The 21,036-nt window shown below is 42.2% G+C and overlaps 1 protein-coding gene across 1 annotated transcript in view; it reads right to left on the bottom strand.

Annotated features, from left to right (window-relative positions):
• The window catches only part of RFX7 (regulatory factor X7), a 45,931-nt gene that overhangs the window by 9,684 nt on the left and 15,211 nt on the right, over positions 1 to 21,036 (bottom strand). The window contains exons 2-5 of the mRNA XM_053988619.1: positions 14,391 to 14,424; positions 7,173 to 7,255; positions 6,254 to 6,376; positions 68 to 184 (exon numbers count right to left, since the gene is read on the bottom strand). Of these exons, the coding sequence (XP_053844594.1) occupies positions 68 to 184; positions 6,254 to 6,376; positions 7,173 to 7,255; positions 14,391 to 14,424 (357 nt within the window). The remainder of the gene's footprint in view (positions 1 to 67; positions 185 to 6,253; positions 6,377 to 7,172; positions 7,256 to 14,390; positions 14,425 to 21,036) is intronic.

Here is a 21,036-nt window from a genome sequence, read left to right as displayed (position 1 = left end):
CACAATGACAGATGATCTCCAGGCAAGAGCAGAACAAGTTACTGAGAAGCATTCTAACAAAGGATATTTTGATTTGCCTCTTGTGCCTAGACGACGGGCCTTCATATTTGGAAAGACATTTTTCATGATCTTTCCAAAGTCAGCAGCACTTAATGGGTGGTAGCCAAGATTGTCACAATAGCTCCTGCAACAAAGAGAAAGAAAGCGTGAATGGAATCATCGTTAATACAAGAGGCCAGCCTACATGCTAGACTCCAAAGGTTTTCAAAAGAAAACACTTATCCCCATCCATATTTAGAACCACATTTAACATTAATGAAGCTATCCACCACGAATTGAATGCATTAAAAATGTATAAACAGAGCTATTAATATCATAGTTTTTGCCTTGTTCTCTACCGAGTTCAAAGACAAGTCATGTGAAGACATAACAAGCAGTGGCACTATCTAGAGCACAGTTGAGATTTACTCCACATCTCAGTTTGAAGCATATGTTTCAATTCACATATTCCAGGACATAATAAATCAGAGACCCTGCTCTAGCCAGAAGCACAGTTTGAGTGTGGTAGGGCTTGCAGGAATATTTGAAAAGCAGTAGGTAAGAGATGTGCCAGTGTCCAGAGAAAGATTTTGCATATACAATTTTTATTTAGTAGACCTCAACAGAACTAAACTTAAAAGATGCCTTCCCAGGGAATCAGCTTTGTAGGTGTAACAAAAGCACATACTGAGGACACAGTCCTCCTACCACTGTGGCTCTACTGAACTATGAGAGATGCTTGATTATAGACAACCCTATTTAACAGTCCTAAATTAACAGAGATTCCAACTGCTGCTGCAATTGAAGATCATCATGCAACTCAGTATACAGCCTGATGATACATGGGAATAAAGAAACAAAACATAATTATTTTGCCATCTTTACTTGTTCTAGCAAAATGTTATCTGTCTTCAGTTCTCAAAAGCAGCAAAAAGAATTCTGATTCAGCATATGAGACATTTTAAAAATTACATTCTTGAGGCAGAGAACAAGAATTGTTGATTTTGCTGCAAAAGGTGAATGTTCTGGAAAATCAGAAACACAAAGCAACGGAGAAAACCAGGACCTGCTTTGGAAGTGCTGCACAAAGGCTGCACAAAGACAGCAACTCCTTGCACTGTTGCACAGCCATTGATGTGCTGTGGCCTAAAATGTACCAGTATAAAACCTTCTCAGTGAGATTTCCAACAGCCAGTGTCAACGACCTCCTTTCCCGTGAGAAGTAGAAAGGGGAGAGTAGAAAGGGGAGATAGCAACGACCTCCTTTCCTGTGAGAAGTCCTATCAGCAATACACAAAAACAACCTGCCTCTGAAAAGGTGACTGTACATGATCAGTGTGGTTATCAGCAAGAGTGCAGAGAAACAATGACTTCACACCCCTCAGTTGCCTCTGCCCTAATCAGGTACATACACACAAACCAACCCCAGAAACTCAGGCAGATGCAAAGAAAAAGCAGCAGTCTGAAACAGATGCTTCACCCCCAGCATCACTTAGTAACGATCTGCATCCAGTCAAAATGTCTTCTCTTCAAGTTGTAGTCTGTAGAAAGCTGTATGTATTTCTTGAGATTTATGTGTTTATGAGATTTATTTTCTTTCACCACTGCCTTTACCTTCTCAGTAAAAATATTAGTTACTACAGAGCAAGTATCTGCTGCTTTTACCCTGGTCGTATGTTGGTGTCCTCCACTTGGAAAGTACAACCACGGATTTAATGATTTTGATGATGACAAACAGCAACATTTATGCTCTTAGGTGCTGACACTCCCCTGCAAAGCCTCCCCACCACTTCCAGGGCCACTCTGTCCAAACCACGATACATTGCCTACAACTGGTACACAGTCAGGCATCAGTCTACTTTCTATGTAGAACATCAAGAAGCTTTATATCCAATTTATATACCAACACATTTCATTTCAACGTATGTCAATCACAGAAGCTGGTTTCTAGCTATGTCCCTTTGAAGTTATTACAAAGGAATTCTCTGCTGCCTCACTGTACCCTCATAGGAATCAGACATTGCTCTGTGTTTAATAAATAGATCTCTGTGCTTTTTGTCCCTTGCATCTCGCCAGGCTTCCATGGATTCAAACTCTAGTCTGAAAAATTCCTGAATGGAGGGCCTTTGCTGCTTACCAATGCTGATTACAAAACTTTAAATCTCAAATACCATTCAAAGGAGAACTCTCTGAATTTCTCTGCCATAGGCAGTAGTATCTTTGATTGAAACTCAACAATGTCAGCAAAATAAAGTTAAAAAAAAAACAAGCTAGCAAAACACCAGGAATAGGGACCTACAATTAACTTCAAAGTTAAAATTATTTCCCCCTTAAGAGAAAATAAATAAATTAAAAGGGAATAAAGTTACCATTCCTCAAGTCTAGCACATTTGCTGTAAGACAATCACTTGCTAGCAGCAAAAACATACAGTCTAAATGGTCCCCTCATATCCCCAGTGGAAGCTCCTGCAAGCCTGTAGATTCTGAGCTATCAGTATTATCATGGAATTTCAGTCTTCAGACAGATCATCCTACACGGCCCCTCCCCCTCCTGGCTTGGCCCAGAACCCTCCATGTCCATCTGCAGTCTCTCATTGACTTGACAGGACATACCAGGAGTGTCTTCCCTGAAGCTCTTCTCTCTGCTACTTGCACTCTTGGCACATCGCTGAGCCCAGGAGCTGTTTTGCTCTTTGAAGGGTGGGTGGGAAACAGACTGGGGGAGGGAAGGCCTAAGCAGAGACAGGAATGACAATGGACACGCGGTTCTTTGTTCCTTTGTACAGAGCTCCGCTACATGATAAGCAGAAAAGGTGCCTTTTTTTTTTTTTTGGGTAGGATCTTCGAATTGAATGTACTCCAAACATAAAATACACTGGCAGCTCACCTGAATTAAAACACCAAAAAAATTAACCAAAAAGCTGATGAAGAGAGGCTATACAGCCCAGCTTACACAGCTTCCTGAGCAGAAAAAATCAGCATGAATAGCAAATGATAAAGAACCTATCAAATGAAACAAAATAGAATTCTTGGTTTATCCAATCCCCAAAACAACTCATCTCCAAAAATGGGTTAGAGTCAAGAGCCTCAGAAAGACGTAGGCTCTCATTAGGCTGACGAATAATGCTGGCACATAAATGCATCCCTATAATCAGGTAGGATGGGAACCAGATGTCTCAAAACCAGTAAAGAAATGAAATTGCAGGTCAGACTCCCAGGAGCAGCAGCAGAGGTGAGAAAAAAGTGCTTTAAGGGGAGTTTGACTGTCTTTCAAAGGAATTATATGGGTAGTTGCTTATGACATGGGACTAGACTTTGCAACACAACAGGTCCCATCCTATTCCTATCAGAGAATATTATATAAAAGCCCTGGATAAGCACCACCCAACAAGATTAGTATGTACCTTGTGTCCTTTATGTGTTCACCAGACATCGTATGCTAAACCTACTGACCTCTTCTGTGTTAACATCTGAATATTCTTCTAACTTGTTGGTTAATATTCTTAACACTTAGTGCATATAATCTAAGCATCAGGTGGCACCAAGTGGCCTAGCAGTCAGTAAAGCAAGGATTAATGATTTACAGACTAAAGGAAAGAGATACAGGATGACTCAAAGACCTCCTAATCCATATTAAGCATATCAAGTGAATCTTCAGGACACCAAACTTAAATATGCATGACTTTTATCCCTTACGTCACAGCAGTAAAGTAAAATAAGAGGACTCAAGTGTTTACTGAAGGCTCAACAAATAATTTTGTGGGCAAGTAAGGATTTTGCCTGCATAAGTACTGCAGGACTGCATATAGATTTGAAATCCTAATTGTCTAAACTCAGCTAAATCCACACATGGCTGTGCGCAGAAGGATGTTTTCTAATAGGGACAAGATACCCAAGTAAAATTGACTTTCGTGAAAACATTGAAAGGATCTAATGGGAAACAGCATCTATTCACTGCATGCTGGATAACATGATGGGCACCTCCCCTTGAGCTCCCATACTTTCCAGCCTGTATTCCCACATAACTCCCAGAGGAAGATGGCAGAAGAACTTTGAGGACCCAACAGAAACCCAGCCTCTTAAAGCTCAAAGTATTCTGTCAGTACAAGCAGCATCACAGCACCAACAAGAGGTGAACCAGCTCCCATCTACCTTTCTAAAACTCAGCTGCAAGCTCTCAAGCCTTCCCAAGTGCTATTGCCTTATATTGTGATGCATTTTTAATTTATCCCTTTCAAAAGAAAGATGAATCCACTCACTTTTATCCAGTTAGAAACATGAATTCACTCTTAAATTGAAGAGTAACAAAACACAAAGAAGAGTCACTGTATTGAATAAGCCCAGAGAGAAGGGGCTACTGAAATGTGGAGGAGCTGAAAACACTATCAGCACTTGCCAATGGTGAATTTGTGTGGAGTGCAAGCTTCTGTCTTTCCCTCTTCATAGAAAAAAAAAAACGGAAGGTGATGCAGAAGGCTGGTAGTTTTGCAAGATTTATTTGACCAAAATTTATGGCAGGAATGAAGATGCTGGTATGATGCAGCAGTCTTCTGAAGTCTTGCATTTTTGGTTTACACATGCAGAGTGCATAAGCTTGCTTATGTGAGCTCATGCAAGATCCATCTCTGCACACAGAAGAGAGAAATGGTAACTGGTTAATATAACGGAACTGAGTTTTGCGAGGTCTTAGCACCCTTAGGTAAAGAAAAAGGACATATCAAAACGAACTCACATATTTATATGCCTGTTCCCCACATCCCACTCCAAGACTGCTTCTCCTTTTGTGTGTAAGAATAGCTCATGCAAATATTCAAAGAAACGGAATGTTTTAAAAACAGAACAGAAGCTTTCAAAGGAGAACAGATTCCAAACATTTGATATTTTTCCTGAATATTTGCTTACCACCCTTATTTTGTTAGGGGAAAAAAAAAATACAATACACAAATACTTGATGCAGCTACATACAAAGCCATCCAAATTTCACACTCCACAATCTGTAGATGATGATATTTCCGGGCATCTGCAGTTTGGCACAGCATGGAAGCCAAGCAGATTTGTTGCTGAAGCAGGCCATAAATTATTTAATAAGAAATATATTTAAGAATAACGCTCCCATCTCTCTCCCGCACAGCAGCTGCCGCTGTTGCTGTGTCTGCGCGAGCGGCTGCTGCTCGGGGATTGGCCACCGCAGCGTGTCTGTGCCATTGGCTGCACTGCCAGGCTGCGTCACCGCTCCTGGCCGTGCAGGAGCTCAGAAATAGGTGTGTACATGTTTATCTACCCCAGGCAAGCCAATGCCATCATGCTTCAGCTCAATCTGAGTAAAACACTTCAGCAGAGAGAGTTAATTAAAAAGAGGTATTTGCAGAAGGCAGCCCTGCAATAACAATTACTATGGGGTGAATCCTGTGGGCACTTAGGAGGTGAAGGGATTCAGCTCCTTGCAAATTACAGTAATTGTTCAGATTATGGAAATATTCATACTAGATCATAAATCTGTTACTCATCTTCAGGCAACTGGACTGAGGATGATTATTTCTTTCCCCCTCCCCCATGGGGTATGTTCTGTAAATGAATTCAAATCCAACTTTCATCAGACAGCTCCCTCTCCCTTGCCTCTAATCGCTTCCTCATTACACGGTAGCTTTGAGACTTGACAACACAGACTCACAGTGGCCTTGGTTACTGGTTTCATACATATTCAGATATATTGTGCCTCTGTTGAAATCAGGTTTGCTGCAGGAATGTCCAATATTTATGCATTATTCTGGAAAGAAAGGTGCGATGGGCAAGATCATATGTGCAAAACAGCTGCATCTATGGGGAACAATTCAACCCCTCACCCTTGTTAAGGCAGTCATACAGGTATGTAAACAAGCAGACTAACACACATTGTAAGATAGTAACTGATGCTTTTTACCTGTGCCACTGCACAAAACAAACCCAATATTCATTCATTCACCTGATACTGATATTCACTTGTTAAGAAATACTTGTACCTTTCCTTCAGCAACTGTACATGTAATGCACAATTTAAACATCACAGTCTTATCTCCAGAGGCAGTAGTAATGAATATAGTTTGCCACAGAGCAGCTACTGCATCCTCAGGTACAGCAGCATGGTCCATCAAGTGTCCACACACACCAGAGGGGCACGTGCAGAGTCAGTGTCACAGAACACTGCACCGGCTAAAGCCGTACGCATGGCACTCACTTGTACTCATCATAGACCTCCTGCTTGGGAAGGGATGTCTCGGGGTGCTCTTCCAGGGTGTTGCGTATCCACGAGAAGGCGTGCATCTGCTGGGCACGGCTGGATGACATGGAGATCTGATCGCTGGGGAGAGAACGAGCGGTGCTGATGAGGACGTGGCTCCATAGAGGACTTAATAATTGTCTGCCTATACAGGTGGAGAGACACCAGAAACAAAGAGGGCCTGCACCTCATGGATTTATCTATTCCTTGAGCCTTGGGCAGCAATTTCTCCCTCTCCCTCTTTAATCCACAATTTGACAAAGAGACTCCACACTCCAGTTCTTGACTGATACACAGCTGCAAGTACACAGTGACTCTCAAATTTATTATTCCTTACTGGCCACCTCTAAGCTTCTGCTCACTGAGTTTGCCAGCTGTCCTTTGGGAACACCCAGTTTTCCCAGGAGATACTCAGTGTGTTTCCTATAGGCATCTGCCTGCCTATAACCATCCTACTGAGAAGAGGTTTATTTTGTGACACTCTGATCTGCAGGCTGGTTTTCTAGAACTTCCTTTAGTCAAACAAGTGTTACCAGAAATACCATCAGTTTTTTCTTTCCTCCACCATCACATTGGTGTTGCTATTTTATGACTTCATGCATAAACAGCGTAGGAACAATTACACAGACTGTGAAACACTTTCTCTGATGACTCTTTAATTTCAGGATATTTATAATCACAAGCTTTTCATGCAATAAAAGATTCTAAAGTTTAAAAAAAACCCTCAACATCCGATCTTCAGGAAAATAAGAGTACTTAATGTTTAATAAAGGTTGCTTCTGCTACCAACATCATGTGAATGATTCCTGAGCAGTTAAGTGCCACAGGAAGTAAAGCAAGTTTGCAGTATTAGCTGTTCACCTTTACACTCACATACCTTTTGTCTCCATTGTTGGGACCCGAAGGCAGCTGAAGGTAGAGGTAGAGTTTCTCTAGGTCTGTAAACTTCTCAACTTCTTGCTAGATAAGGTGTTTTGGTTTGGAAAAAAAAAAAAAGTGGGAGAGGTAGGAGAGGAAAAAGCAAGTAAGAATAGTTGAGCTTGGCAGTTAAAAACTGTCATCTGACAGTGTATTCCTAAATAATATAATTTCAAACAAGAATGTATTTATTTATGTGAAAGAACATGACCGTGAGCACTATGTGACTAGAAATGTGATTTCCTATTTTATTTGCACATCATCACCCACCAGAAAGCACTTACTACAATTACAAAATTCACATGCAATAAAAGCAGAATGTGGAAAAATGTTAACGACAGATTGCTTCTGTAACCAGACATGTAACATGAAAACTTGGTCTTGTCAGAGCACACATGAAGCACCTCTGAGAATCCAGAATCACAACCAGCTATGCTGTAACAGCATAGAATGCCAGATGTGATCCTGCAATCCACTGTATTTACTAATAGTTAAATGTCATAGACTTTCATGAAGCCATTTAAAAACCTATATATGTACATATGTATTTTTTTGTTTCCTTTGAAAATCAGTTATTGAAACTGTTACTGCACACAAGCCCTTCAGTAAACATCCGTATCAGTTATGCCAGACTCTTTCTCCAGAGGATACCAGCTGAGTATCAGACACGAGGGGGAGTTTTACCTGGTGTATGCAGCCAGTGATTGCTACACAGAGACCAGCTTTTGGTCATTTGAAACCAGTACATGGACTTAAAAATAGAAGGAAAATGAACTGTGATAACATGCTTAGGGCCTGCTCAGCAGCAATGCAAGGAAAGCCATGCAGCAGGAAGCACAGGGGGTTTCCTTCAGGAAGATGCTGCAGAAACACTGCCTGAGCTGGTGCTCCATCAGTACAGAGCTGGAGACTCACATGATCCTTTTTGAAGTCCGAATACAGCTTCTGGATTACTGCTAATTCTCTTTGTCTTTACTGGTGTCTTACTGCCAATGTAACATTTTCCAGAAGGAACAGAAAAGAGGAGGGACCAACATGCAGTGAGACCTGGCTCACTTCAGCAGTGAGCAGAATGGGGAGTGGGGAAACCAAAAACCTAAACTTCACTTCAAACTGGGGCTCCCTACCAGACCCAGTCACATCCAGACCAACCTCGCTGGCACAAAACTGACAGCAGCACAGGAAAGAGGAGGTTCCACTTCCTCCTCCCTGACCCCAGACCCTGCACAAGGACTGGTGGGACACGGTATGCAGGGAATGGAGCTGGGAGAACGCGGGGTCGCAACAATCCCAGCCAGCAAACCCCAGCCCAGAAGTGCTGCACTGAACGGGGCCACCAGCGATGCGACAGAGCTGCCCAGAGCCAAGAGAAACACCCAGCAGCACACAGGTAACAGACACTGGATGTGCTGCTTTTATAGGCTGCAGCAAACCACAACATTTGGTTGGGGCTTTTTCCTCTGACAAACTCTTGAAATTTGCTGACACCAATTTCTGTGTGGCTCTACAGCAGCTTACACAGCAGTGGTGCTCAAACCACCAAGTATCAAGAGAGGTATTTCTTAATAATGGGTATATTTTGTCAAATTCTCTGTTCTGCCTTTCCTGTATGAATCACTGCATTTAAATTGGTGGGTTTTCCTTTAGCAAGCTCATTATTGCAAAGTCAACCTTCTCCAAAGAAAGAATTTACAGAAAATTAATCATTTTTGAGAAGACAGAAATTTAACAAGAAAATTTGTACTTCATTATTAGACATCCTCTTGTCCAAGGAACTTAGCTCTTTTTGTTTGAAATGGCAAAAAAAAGCCCAAGCAGCACACCAAAGGGCACTGTCTGGGTGGGATTACCTTGCATGGGAAGCACTAATCCATGAGACAAAAGCATCCCAGGCAAAATAAATCCCCTGCTCCCCTCCCCATGAGTCTGACACTGAAGTGAAAGACAAGTTCTCCCTTCCAAATCTATGCCCAAGTGCAACACAGGAGGCAAGATTTTAGAAGAAATATTAAACCTTTCATCAAAATACACTGCAGTAGTCTCAGTGCCCACTGCAGCTGAAGCCATTTCTGTGTCATGGCAGGAGGAAGGGGCTGTGTGGAAGGGCCCTGTCTGAGCCACTCTGCTAGACAGGTCTCACCTGCCAACCCCCCAAATTAAAGAAAAACAAAACAACAAAAGGTCCCAACAGCAAAGGAAAAAATGTGACTGGGATTATGTTAGCAGAACCTTTTCCAAAGGATGTGAGTGAGCTGGCCACTCTCCCATGAGCAGAACTGCATCCCTACATCTGAGGTGGCTGATTACAGCTTCCTCTCAGCCATCCATGGCAGAAGCAGCTGGAGAATGATGTGATCTTACTGTCTGCACTCAAACCCCACTCCTCTCCATGTCTGGCCCTGGGCAGCACTTTCTGCACAACTCCTTCAGCTTCCAGCAACAGTAGCAGGGAAGCCCTGGAAGGCAGGACCTCAGAATGGGAGAATTAAAAGAAGTCACAGGCAGTTCACAGCAGTAATCCTACCTTGCTGATAATTAGATAAACCTAAGCTTATTAGATGAGACTGAATCTATTTAGAGAAAATCATCTTGAAACTGAAGAAGTGGCAGCAAGGAGATGGAGTGTGACAGTCAGTGCAAGTAGATTTGAGAAAGACTGCATTTTATTCAGTTAAAATTTGTTAAACAGTGTTTTCGCTACACATTTCTGAAACCCTCAAAATTTGGTTACAGTCTTAGTAAGTACAGTCTCTTCAAACTCAGCTGACATCCACCAGTTCTCAATGCTAAAAGCCTGGTGAATCCAGTAATAACTGCAGTTGCTGTTACTACAATTGTTCAAAGCATCAAAACTTTACAATTTTTTAATGCGATCAGAATCACAGAATTTGGGAAATTGGAGGAGCACTTCAGCTGCTCTACTAACTGACCAAAAAGAAAAAGGTTCATTCATTCTGCGTTATTCTTTGTGCTAGGCTGGATGCATGTGGAAACAAATAAAAAGAAACAAGAACACAAAATATTCTACAAATTCCCATCCCAATCCCCAAATACGTCAACAGTGTGGAAAAAATAGGTCATTAGAGTGGAAGAGAAAAGGAATGATGCCATTTGGGTGGCATCAAAAGGAAGAATGTGATGTTGGCACCATCTTGGACAAACTCCCCTTTGTGCAGCCTGTTAAAGCTTATGCTACTGTTGTTCTAAAAACCACAGAGCCTGTGCAACGTCTGGGGAATCCTTTTCTGCTATTTAAAAGGATCTAAGTAAAAATCCTGCTTGAAGTATCCTGACCTTGATTGACTGGTTCTATCACATCAAATGAAGATGGTCTAATTCTCCAAAGGCTATTTATAAATCATATTTCTTGAAGTTGCATTAGAAAAATGCACAAGCATGCTAAACTGCTTGCAGGAGACTGAGGTATAAAGCCAGCACAAAGCATTGCCTCTGGTACCCTTGCTCTTCACACATTACCTTTATCCCCTCCAACTGAAACCATAAAAACAAAGGAAGATTCAAAGAAGATGGGGAGCAGGCAGTGTTCATACTAATTTTTACAACTTGTCTTCAATTCAGCCAAAAATCTATCAAGTACTCATAACACCTCCATGATCTTATATACTGAGACAGAAAAACTAAGGACAAAGAATTAAAAACCTTAAGCCACAGCTAAGCAAAGACTTTCAGTAACACATAAAGGAACAGACATCTCTGCTATTTCTGTTTTGACAATTACCAAATACAGATAGATAACTACAGAAATGCACAAAATAAGTAGCAAACAAATTAAACCACACAGATCTGCTCCAAATGAATCTGTCCTTTTGCTGCCTCAAATAGACATAGAACAAGATTTTCATTGAAACAGATGCAACTTTCTTTATAATTTTAACAGGCATTTTGATTGAGCAAAATAAACACCTGTGAAATAAATCAGGATGACCAAAATTATGAGGGGTAGGGTTTTTTAAAATGAAAATAGCAGGTTTTGATCTCTGTTTCCATTCTGGGAGACACTAACTTGCCACTGCAAGTTTCAGCAGCATAAAGAGACAAAGATTTATTCAGCATAGAATGTGGTTAAGGACTTAATCTGTGCTACAGGAAACAGAGTTTATTCATGTTTCTGCTTGAAGCAGAGAACCTAGAGATTTGAACATGAATCTCCAAAATCAAAGAATATATTTCAGGGTTTCTGACCTTGGTGGATTGGTTCCCTCCTTCTGGTTTCCTCTGACTGCTGATCTACTGTCAGGTCACAAACATTTGACAGCTTTGAAATGAAGCTTGACTAAAGGGATTACCAAAGGAAAACTCCAAGCAAAAAAACCATGTGCTTTTTCTGGATTGTTTACCTAGTCAGGCCAAACTTTAAATAAGATAGAAGAAGAATATAGTAAGGAACAATCAGAAGAGCTGCTACTTCTGTAATGTGCACAGTGCAAATGTCATTCAAATTTGAACTATTTCAAATTTCCATAATGAAAGCAGAATTACAGGTTATTTTTGTCCTCGAGTTTGGATAAGGGGAGCTGAAGGCCAGGGGCACTCTGCAAGCTTTATGCAAGGCTGCTGTTTTAGAGAGCATGGACTGCTCTTAATATTTCTTTCCACACATTGAGTATTTATAGACAACTATACACTAATCAAAGTGAAAAAGGCTGTGCCAATGGCAATGTAACCTGCACCTACTGGCAGAAAGGCCCTAAAATTTGTCATACTTCAGCAGAACAAATATCTATTATTTAACAACCAGAACTAAAAATAGCAAAGTAGTCAAGCAATCATCTCCCCACTTTATGAATAGAGAAACAAAAAGCAAAGGTGAATTACTCTAGATCAGATGGTTTGTTGGAAATATCACTAAGACAGAAAATAACTAATACTAAAAACACCCTTTTATTCTAGAAAGCAGCTAATAAATACAATTGATATACTTTATCTGAGCAGCAGCAGGAACACATTTCACGTGTTAAACATTCCAAACAAGCCCTAAAAAGACATGGCAGCTTTGCTCTGACAGTACCCAAGCACAGCTGCCAAGGCTTCGTGGAGCTTCTGCCTGTCTCCTGCAGGGCCCAAGAGACAAGTGGCACCTTCGCTGCCACAGGACTGACAGACACTGCCTCAGCACCAGCAGCTCTGGTTTCCACGGCCATGGATCCAGCACTCTCTCACCAGCACTGACCTCTTTTCCGAGGACTAAGGAAAGAAGCCTTGGCCTTCTTGCTGAGTGATTATATGGAGCAAACCGTTTTAAAAATCGGGTTCAAAAGTTCACTTGGTATGTGGCTACAAATATAACAAGCAAAATCATAAGAGAGTCTACTGCTAGACATGTTTACTACAGTTAAAAAGATGTTATAATGAATTTTTAATGACTGTTTACACCACAATTCTTGCTAATTATCTTTTTTGGATTGCACAGTGTACAATGATTTTCTTATGATCTCCCAGAAACTGACAGTATGTTGGAATGTGAGTGGTGCAGTGAAACAAGTTGAAGGCAGGTAACTCTGGACTCTTGCATGAGCAGTTGCAGCCTCAGTGCCCTTACACTGGCTGCTTTCCACAGCCCTCTGCTGTGAGTGACCTCCACACCAGACTACTGCCATCACCTCTGCTTCCTCCTAGCTCTCTCCCTGCTGAACTGTGTTGAACTTGGCACCCTGTGAACATTTGTGTGCAGCTCTGCACACGGGGGCTGTGACTGATGCTACCAAAGGAGGGATTCAGAGCTACACAGCCACAGCCTTTCAGTTCAACATGCTTTTAGATTCTGTCTTGCAGATCACAGTTTTCCAAAGCACTTAAAACCACAGAAACCATTTTGCCAGAATTCAGCTAAATTTTGATTTCCTCAAACTATTCTGATCTTGGATTTTTCTTTTTTAAACCTGAACAGCATTAGATCTACCTTTGCTAACCTAGAGTGGCTTTTCCACTGTTGACACAACTCCTCTGAACTCATCAGCAGGACAGACAAGGAGGCATCTGGAACAGAAAATTAGACCATCAGGACACTGCTGCTCCGTTCCAAGTCAAGCCATGGAGACTGCTTTGTGTCCAAGATTTCTCTGTCAATCCAAAGGATGAGACCTACCCAGTACCCTCCATGCAAACTGATAATCCCTGCCTCAGTACACAAAGTCCATAAATCTGCAGAATTTAATGCAAAATAGTCCTAGTGTAATTCCATTTTCTTAAAACAGACTGCCAAAAGTAGATGACTGATTAGCCTCCCACTTATTTACTCCCTCTCCAATGCTACTTAGAAACACCCCAACTCCCTTTTTTTTTTCTACAGAAATAGCTGGTGTTAAAAGAGTTTTACAAATGCAGTTTTGCAATCTGTCCTTTTACCACTGAAGACTCACATACAAAATTAAGATCTTAAGGCACCTGCTTGGTGTTCACAAATGTCAATAAGGAATAAAGGGGGCAAAAATTACATTCTGCACCCCTATTCCCATTGGGTGCATCCAAGAACTTTTAAACAGAGGTTAAATGGGGTCCAAAGTTTGTCTGAAACACAATAAAGCTTTAAATCTTATACAATAATAAATTAAAACATTTTAAGGCAAGACTCAGTACCACCTGAATTAGCCTTTGACAATATGGCTTCGTAGAGTATTCTTTGTTAGCCCAGCCATACTATTTGAAAGTATCCAGATGGTTGTCTATGACACTTTTTTGTCTTATCCACTGGTACTTCTGGATGAAGTGCTGAAGGTAGAAAATCAGGATAAGCAATTCCCTCCAGTCCTAAGATTTATGAACTCAAGACTCTGATTTAAAAAAACTTGCAACCCGCTCACTACTAAAAACAAATAAAACCTCTTTCAGATCTAGTGCTTCCTAAAAATAATCTCACTGCCTAGATCCTGTTATTTTTAATGCACAAATGAAGATGATGTTTTTGCAATTCAAGGGCCTTTCCCGCTTCAAAAAATGATCTCTCTGCCCTAAGCAGCACAGCAGAGCTAACAAGACCTGCAGTGTTGCACATTTCTGGGAAGGTACCTGAGATGGTAAGTAATTTTGATCACATTTAGTGGTAGTACCTTCAAGTACTGCTAAGGAAAGGCTTCATAATAGCTGTCAGGCTCCAGAGCCATCTATTTTGGTCTTGTAGCTCATTAAATATTGAAAAGCATTCTGGAGTTGTACTTACCAAAATGCAGTCCACTTTAGATTGTACAGTTTTGCTAGATGTGAGGGAAGAAAGAGAGAAGAGAAATACTGAATTAGTCTAAAATCAATGACAAAAACATTACATTTTAGAATTTCTATCACTGCACTGTAGGCTTTATATCTTACTCTGAATTATCCTGCTAGTCTATGGAATAATAGTCAGCTATTTTTCTGTAGAAAGTCACCCAAACTTAATTGCTTGCTAGAATTTTGCTGCTTGTTCTTTTACATAAGAACGGCACTTTTTAAATGAAATACCATTGCAATTATTATCCCAAGCTGCAATGCAGCCAGGATGGATATTACAACTTTTATTGTAGCTCTTATAATTTAAATGCATTTGACTTGTTTATCTGTAAAAACAATTAACATCCCCTTCTCCCCATGCTTCAGTAAATCCCACCACTTCAAGGCATGTATTTCTAGCTTTCCAAAGAGCTGCTACAAGGCACACAGCTGTTATTCCACTGGCAACTCTGGAGTTTTCCAAGTTAGTCTCTCTACCTCCCAGCTGGCTTATTAAGACTACACTGGGTGGGGATTCAATAGAAATATGCCAGGAATGACCTCAGTGCATGTGCCAAGGCGGGCAAACAGTATGGAACTTATTATACTTCCTATAAACACACCCATGAGCAGCTCTTGTGTTTCTTAAGGGTGCTGTACTTCACATGCTTCATCTGACAGCATTAGTTGAAGGCATTTTATCACTGCTCTGAAGAGGAGCAGGAGGTTTCCCATACAGAAAACCCTAGCCTGAACACATACTGAACAAGCATCAAACAATTATTTTGAGTTCAGAGAACAATTATTTTTCTAGTAAAATAAAACATAATTCAATCTCCTTAAACAACAAAACATCTCATGGAAGCTATTTTACTTTTGTACAGGTGCTAAAAAAGCTAGACTAAGTCAGGCAGCTGATGGATCTCCTAAAACTCTGAGTAAGAAACAAGCAAAACAAATGGTTCTAGTGTCTGGTGGTGATAGGAACCAGCACCTACTGTTCCATCAGATGCCCAGAGGCAGGAGTATGGTTGCCCTGCTTTTTACACCACTTCCACTTTCAAACAAGACTGTCTAAAAATCTGTTTTGTAGAGGCTGCTAACACTGATGCCCCTTCCCATACAAGAACCGCTCAGGTTATAGTGACAGAATACAAGAAAAGATTTCAACAGGTAAGAGCATTTGACAAGTTCACTGGAACAGATCCATCAGCAGCCATCCACTTCAGCTGACTTTGTGTAGGAGAAGCCATCAGGTGGGTAGACAGGAACACCAAGGAGACAGTAAAGCAGAGCTGCTGGGGATTTTGAAGAACAGGGAGTACAAAGGATGGCAAATATGGAAGCTTTGCTTTGCCTTGCCTTGGGAGAGACGCTTACATATACTGCAGCAACTGAAGAAGGAAATCTAAATGTCATCTCACTTATCAAAAACCACCATCTTAGCAGAAAAGTCAAAGGACACCAAGCATGGAAACCTGCTGCTGCTGCATGTTGCCAGTGCATCTGACCCAAAGCTGAGCAAATTGATGGGGACACAGATGCTCCAGCAGCACTTCTCCACCCTGGACTCCACCACTGCCTCCAACCCCGAGCAAGGTCTCACAGTCCCTGTGCTGCCACAGATCAACAGCCTCTCCTACAAAGCAGCAGGCAACAGGAATCAGGCATAAGTACCCACTCTTGTACCCAAAGCTCTTGTATGGCTTTACACGGCAGCTTACACAGAAAGGGTGCATAAAGGGCAAGGGGATGCAGGGTACAGACATAGGAAACTTAGCCCAAACACAGCCTCTACAGACTTGCAGACAAGTCCATGCACTGGGCTTTTCAGGAGAGCACACTCCAGCCAGCACAGCTTCCCTTCTGCCAACCTGAGCATCAGCATGCCCATCTGCATTAATGTCTTCTTCTTGCAAAGAGAAAGAGGCAAGTTGCCAGGAGGCAGCTGGACAGGAGATCCCTAGAGCTGTCCCTTTATCTCCAAATATCAGTCTGAGTCAGGAAATGTAAACTCTCAAATTTAGTGCAGGCTCTTCCAGTTGTGACCTCTGCTCCTACAGCACCGATCAACAGTGTTGAGAAGCTGCAGCAGAGGAGCAATAATAGGGCCAGTAAATACAGCTCACTATGTTTCCTTTTTGTAAACTGGTGGCATAAAAAGGACAGTCAAGTTCATGTCCTCCAATCTGCAAGCAGATGTTGTGACATTTTAAAAGGCAAAGGTCCCACTGCTTCAGCAGGGCTAAGTGTGATCTCTATTTAAAAACCAATTTTTCCACCTTCTGCTCCATGCTCTTGAGTATACTGGGATGACATAATTAAAATTTGTTAGTGGTAAACTGAGGTGTCTTTCTTTCTAACCAGAGCACAGGTAAATGTTGCTTCATTTTATAAAGCTTGTGCCTAATGACAAAAATGCTTATTTCCCTTCCAGTAGAAGCAATCAAAGTTAAGCACTGGCAACCCTGAGGAATGAGCCCTTTGACTGGGACAGTACTGGGAGTGACCTTCTCATGGACCTGAGCACTGCACAGAAACAATCAATTTGGTGACACTGCAGGATACATCCCCAGCACATCAGGAGATAAAAAGGCAAGTGACAGAAGTGGCAAAGGGACAGACATCCCAGTTACACCTGCCACCTTTGTTTATTTTGCCCCACTTCTTCTCTAGCAGGACATACATGCTTTGAAAGCTGAAGTTTCATTTACAAGTAAGTCAGTCTGCTTCTGTCCCTGCCAAAGGCATCCCATACTTAATTACTACTGCAATTACCATGCGTGCAACCAGCAATCCCAACAACCAGGCTGAATCAGGCCCTTCACAGAGCCATTTCTAACATCTGGAGGCCATTACCCACACATTTTGCTGCAAGCCTAGGAGTAGCTGCAAGAGAACAGCAGGAATTATGTTCTTTCTAATGAAAATAACCATTTGAATCTATTTGGAACCTAAGCCCATTGGAAACTAAGAAACTGCACCTAAAGCCCACAGCCAGCATTGTTCCTCCTGGAGGCTCATTGTGATTCACCCCCACCTAGAAGCACAGCTGGTGTTACTCTCTTTCATAGCTCTACATGATGACAGTCTCCCTCAAGTTAAATTAGTCCACTTACATGATCCAAAAATTAATCCAGGCTACTTCATGCAGTTTTATCCAGGACAAGATCTGTGACTCTGGGGGTAGCTGTCTCTTGTGAGCGACAACGAATACGGCTGCTTTTACAGCTACCTTGGATTTGCCACCTTGTGCCCAATGACCCAACACAAGAACTGTGGAGCATAAAATTTTCTATCAAAGCCTTGTATGTGCTCCTCTCCAATCAAAAAATACAGACACTGTCACAACCAAAAAGGAGGCACTTATTCAGTGGGTGCCATCCTATTGACTGTTTCAAAGTTAAGGCACACGGAGTGACTCAAGAGGGACCCTGTTGTACTGTCTACAGCAATGCTCCTCAAAAATGTCAACTCTGCTCTGAACACCATTAAAGCACATCAATCTGGACATTTCTGGTCACTTACCTACCAGCCACTCAAAAACATGCACACAGCTTCTACTAATTAATAAAACAGCAGAGAAAATGAGGTTTCTTGGGCTGTGCTTGGAGAAGCAGCATAGGGCAGCTCCCTACAGAAGCTGTTGTGTCTCATGGGGAACCCCAGACCCTACAACTTCCCAGAGAACCATGTGTTGGTTGTTTTGAGTCTGCAGCAAAAAGCCTTTCAGGAAGGGCCAAGACCTCTAAAGGATTCTTGAAGATAAGTTTCAAAGGTTGTAGCAATTGATGCTTCTAAAGGCTGAAGACAAACTCCTGAAATTACCTTTGGGAGAATGATCAGGAGAAATCAGATGAAAGTATTTCCTCAAACTGCTCTTCTATCTTCTGCCAAAGTATGCATTTCTGTTTTCCCTGACCTATTTATGTATTTCTGCTCAGAATCGCCCTGACTTGGCATGGGCAGAATGAGGAGTGTGCTCTCTTCCCAGGTGAGCAGCTGAGTTTACTTCGCACTGAGGGACAGAGAGGGGAAAAAAGCAGAAGAATAAGGCAAGGAGATGCAATTCTTTTTTCTAAGTGGCATAGAACCAGATGCTGCCAATCTTCCTCTAATTAAGCAATACTTACTTTCAGGAAGAGGCAGCTGAATTGTACTGAGCAATATGGGACTATTGTATTACCAGAAGTGGCACAATTCAGTTGCTCTGAGCACGAGTACCTCCTTAATGTTGCAAATAAGAGAAGCCATATAACCACAAGGGATAAGAGAAGCCTTATGTCTGTGAGACCAGAAAAAGGGAGGTGGTTGGGAGAAATAAAAGAAAGCCCTTGAATTTATCAGCTTCTGCCTGGTTAACCCTGAGCCTCCCCAAAGCCTGCACGGCACTGAAACGAACCGTTAGCAGCTTTGCAGCTGAGAGCATTCGGCCCCTGTGAAAGGCAGCAGGTGACCAACACTGCGGGAGCGCAGCGAACGCCCGCCCTGCGGCACAGCTCCTCTCCTGGGACACACGTCCAGAGCACCGTGCTGCCACGGGCACTCCCGGGCTGAGTCCCTGGCAGCAGGGGGACAGCAGCACCTCCAGGACATCGCTGTTCTGCTCACTCAGGGGAGACCTCCCAGCCCCAAAAGTCACACAGGACACGGCTCTCACCATTCGGGCACTGGCAGTGGACTCATCCCTCAAATGGAGGAGGACGTCAACAACAACAGAGCCAGTTCAACCGAACTCAGCACAAGTGGAGCTACAATTTGTTGTGCAGAATTGAATAATGGTTTGAGTAGGTGGTCACATGTGGGAAGCCCAGAGTGATTTTTTCATCAAAGGTTTGGTGCATACTGCGAAATTACCACAGATACTCTGTATCCCATTCAGCCCAAGATTGCAAATATTTGCATGAACTGAAACATCCTCCCGAAAATAGCCTCTGTATAGCTGTGTTTCATGTGCTTGCCACTTATTGGACAACCTAGAGAAAACATTATTTCTGCCAAACCATAATGCAATTGATGAAAAGAAACTGCTTTCTATCACTGCTCATAACTGAGCCTTGCATCTGGAAGGCAGGGCTTAACTCCTGACCAGACAGCAAGGGCTCCCCTCTGCAGGGTCTCAGATTCCAGTACTAGAGTATTAAGTTACATTATTACCCAACATGCAGGACTTACAGCAAAAAGTTGCAACTAAAATAGAAAACCCTAGCGTGCAGTTACTTACCATGGGCACAGTTACCTAGTTATTCACCTCAGACTGCAAACCACCCTCTCAGCCATCTGAGAGAGAAAATGTTTACCAAGTTATAAAATAATGTATAATTATTATAAATTATAATAATTATAAAATAATGTAAAAACCAAAAACCCAACAGGGACTGTTCAGGCCACAGGAAAGTTCTGAGTGGCTCACATGCAGCACACACAACCCTTACAGTGCATGGTGACACTGCTGCCCTGGTATTTTACTCACACCTGAAAACAAGCCTTCCACAAGAGAAGAATAACCAAGACAACACTTAGAGCTGTCTGCCAAAGAAGGAGTGTCAAAAATTTCAAAAATTACTGCAATCTGAAAAGCCTCCATTTCCCACTGCATCAGTTGTTCCCCCATACCATCCCTGCAGGTTGTTTGTCAAACTGCTTAGCAACAGGGCCTAGGGGTACTCTGGAAGGGCTGCTCCTGCTGGGAGCAGTAGCACATGAGCAGCACTGCCAGGCTCATGTCTCCCAGGCACAGGAGGCATTTGGGTGTTGACAGCACCCAGGAACTCCTCCTCCTGTGCAATGTCCTGCTGCCCCTTTCCCTCTTGCAAAAATCCACTTCAGCTCCCAAGGAAAACAAGTCAGAATCCACTACAAAGTACCAACAGTAACAGTTTTGGCAAAGCCATCTTTCTGAAAACCTTGTTAAAATAGGGAAGGTCATTATTAAACTGACCACATACCCTTTTGGAAAGATTCAGTCTGAATTCCACTACTCTGACGACATCAGGTGACATTAAAAAAAAAAAAAATCTCTATTTACTCTGTGTGCTGTGAGGAACCACTCAATAAAAGGATTACCAACCCCATTACAGTAAGTGGTACTATCAGAAAGGTACTATTATCACATCCTTACCACGACAAGCACTGTGTCCCAGCAGTGCCTGCAGCAATCAGCCCTTAATTCTTAATCTTACTGAATTAATGCTTCTCTTTCTTAGACTAACAGCTCTAAATATATCTTTATATAACCTTCCACTCAGAAGCACAAAGAAATGTTAAACTGGAGCCAAGGATCATCTAAGGAGAAAATTATGAAACAGCCGCCTATGTGTGCTGCTACTCAATTAACATCTTAACATATGCCATGTTACATTGTCTGGCTTGGCTCACAGTGATAAAGAAGTAAAATGGCTGTAAAAGCATTTCAATTAAATATTTAGAAAGCAGAGCTGCACAAGGTTGAAACTTGTTTGAATTAGCAAAATGACGACTATCCATACTGCTCGGCTAATGCCACAAGAGCTCTAGCACAGGGCACCAAGAAAGGAAAGCACACCCCAAGCATGGCCCCGCACCCCAGGGCCAGGAACCCCCTCCCATCCTCACCTCTCACCCTCGGGCGTGCAGCAGCC

The sequence above is a fragment of the Vidua macroura genome, chromosome 12, assembly GCF_024509145.1.
Source record: "Vidua macroura isolate BioBank_ID:100142 chromosome 12, ASM2450914v1, whole genome shotgun sequence".
Lineage (NCBI taxonomy): Eukaryota > Metazoa > Chordata > Aves > Passeriformes > Viduidae > Vidua > Vidua macroura.
This window is presented reverse-complemented; position numbering and strand designations above follow the sequence as displayed.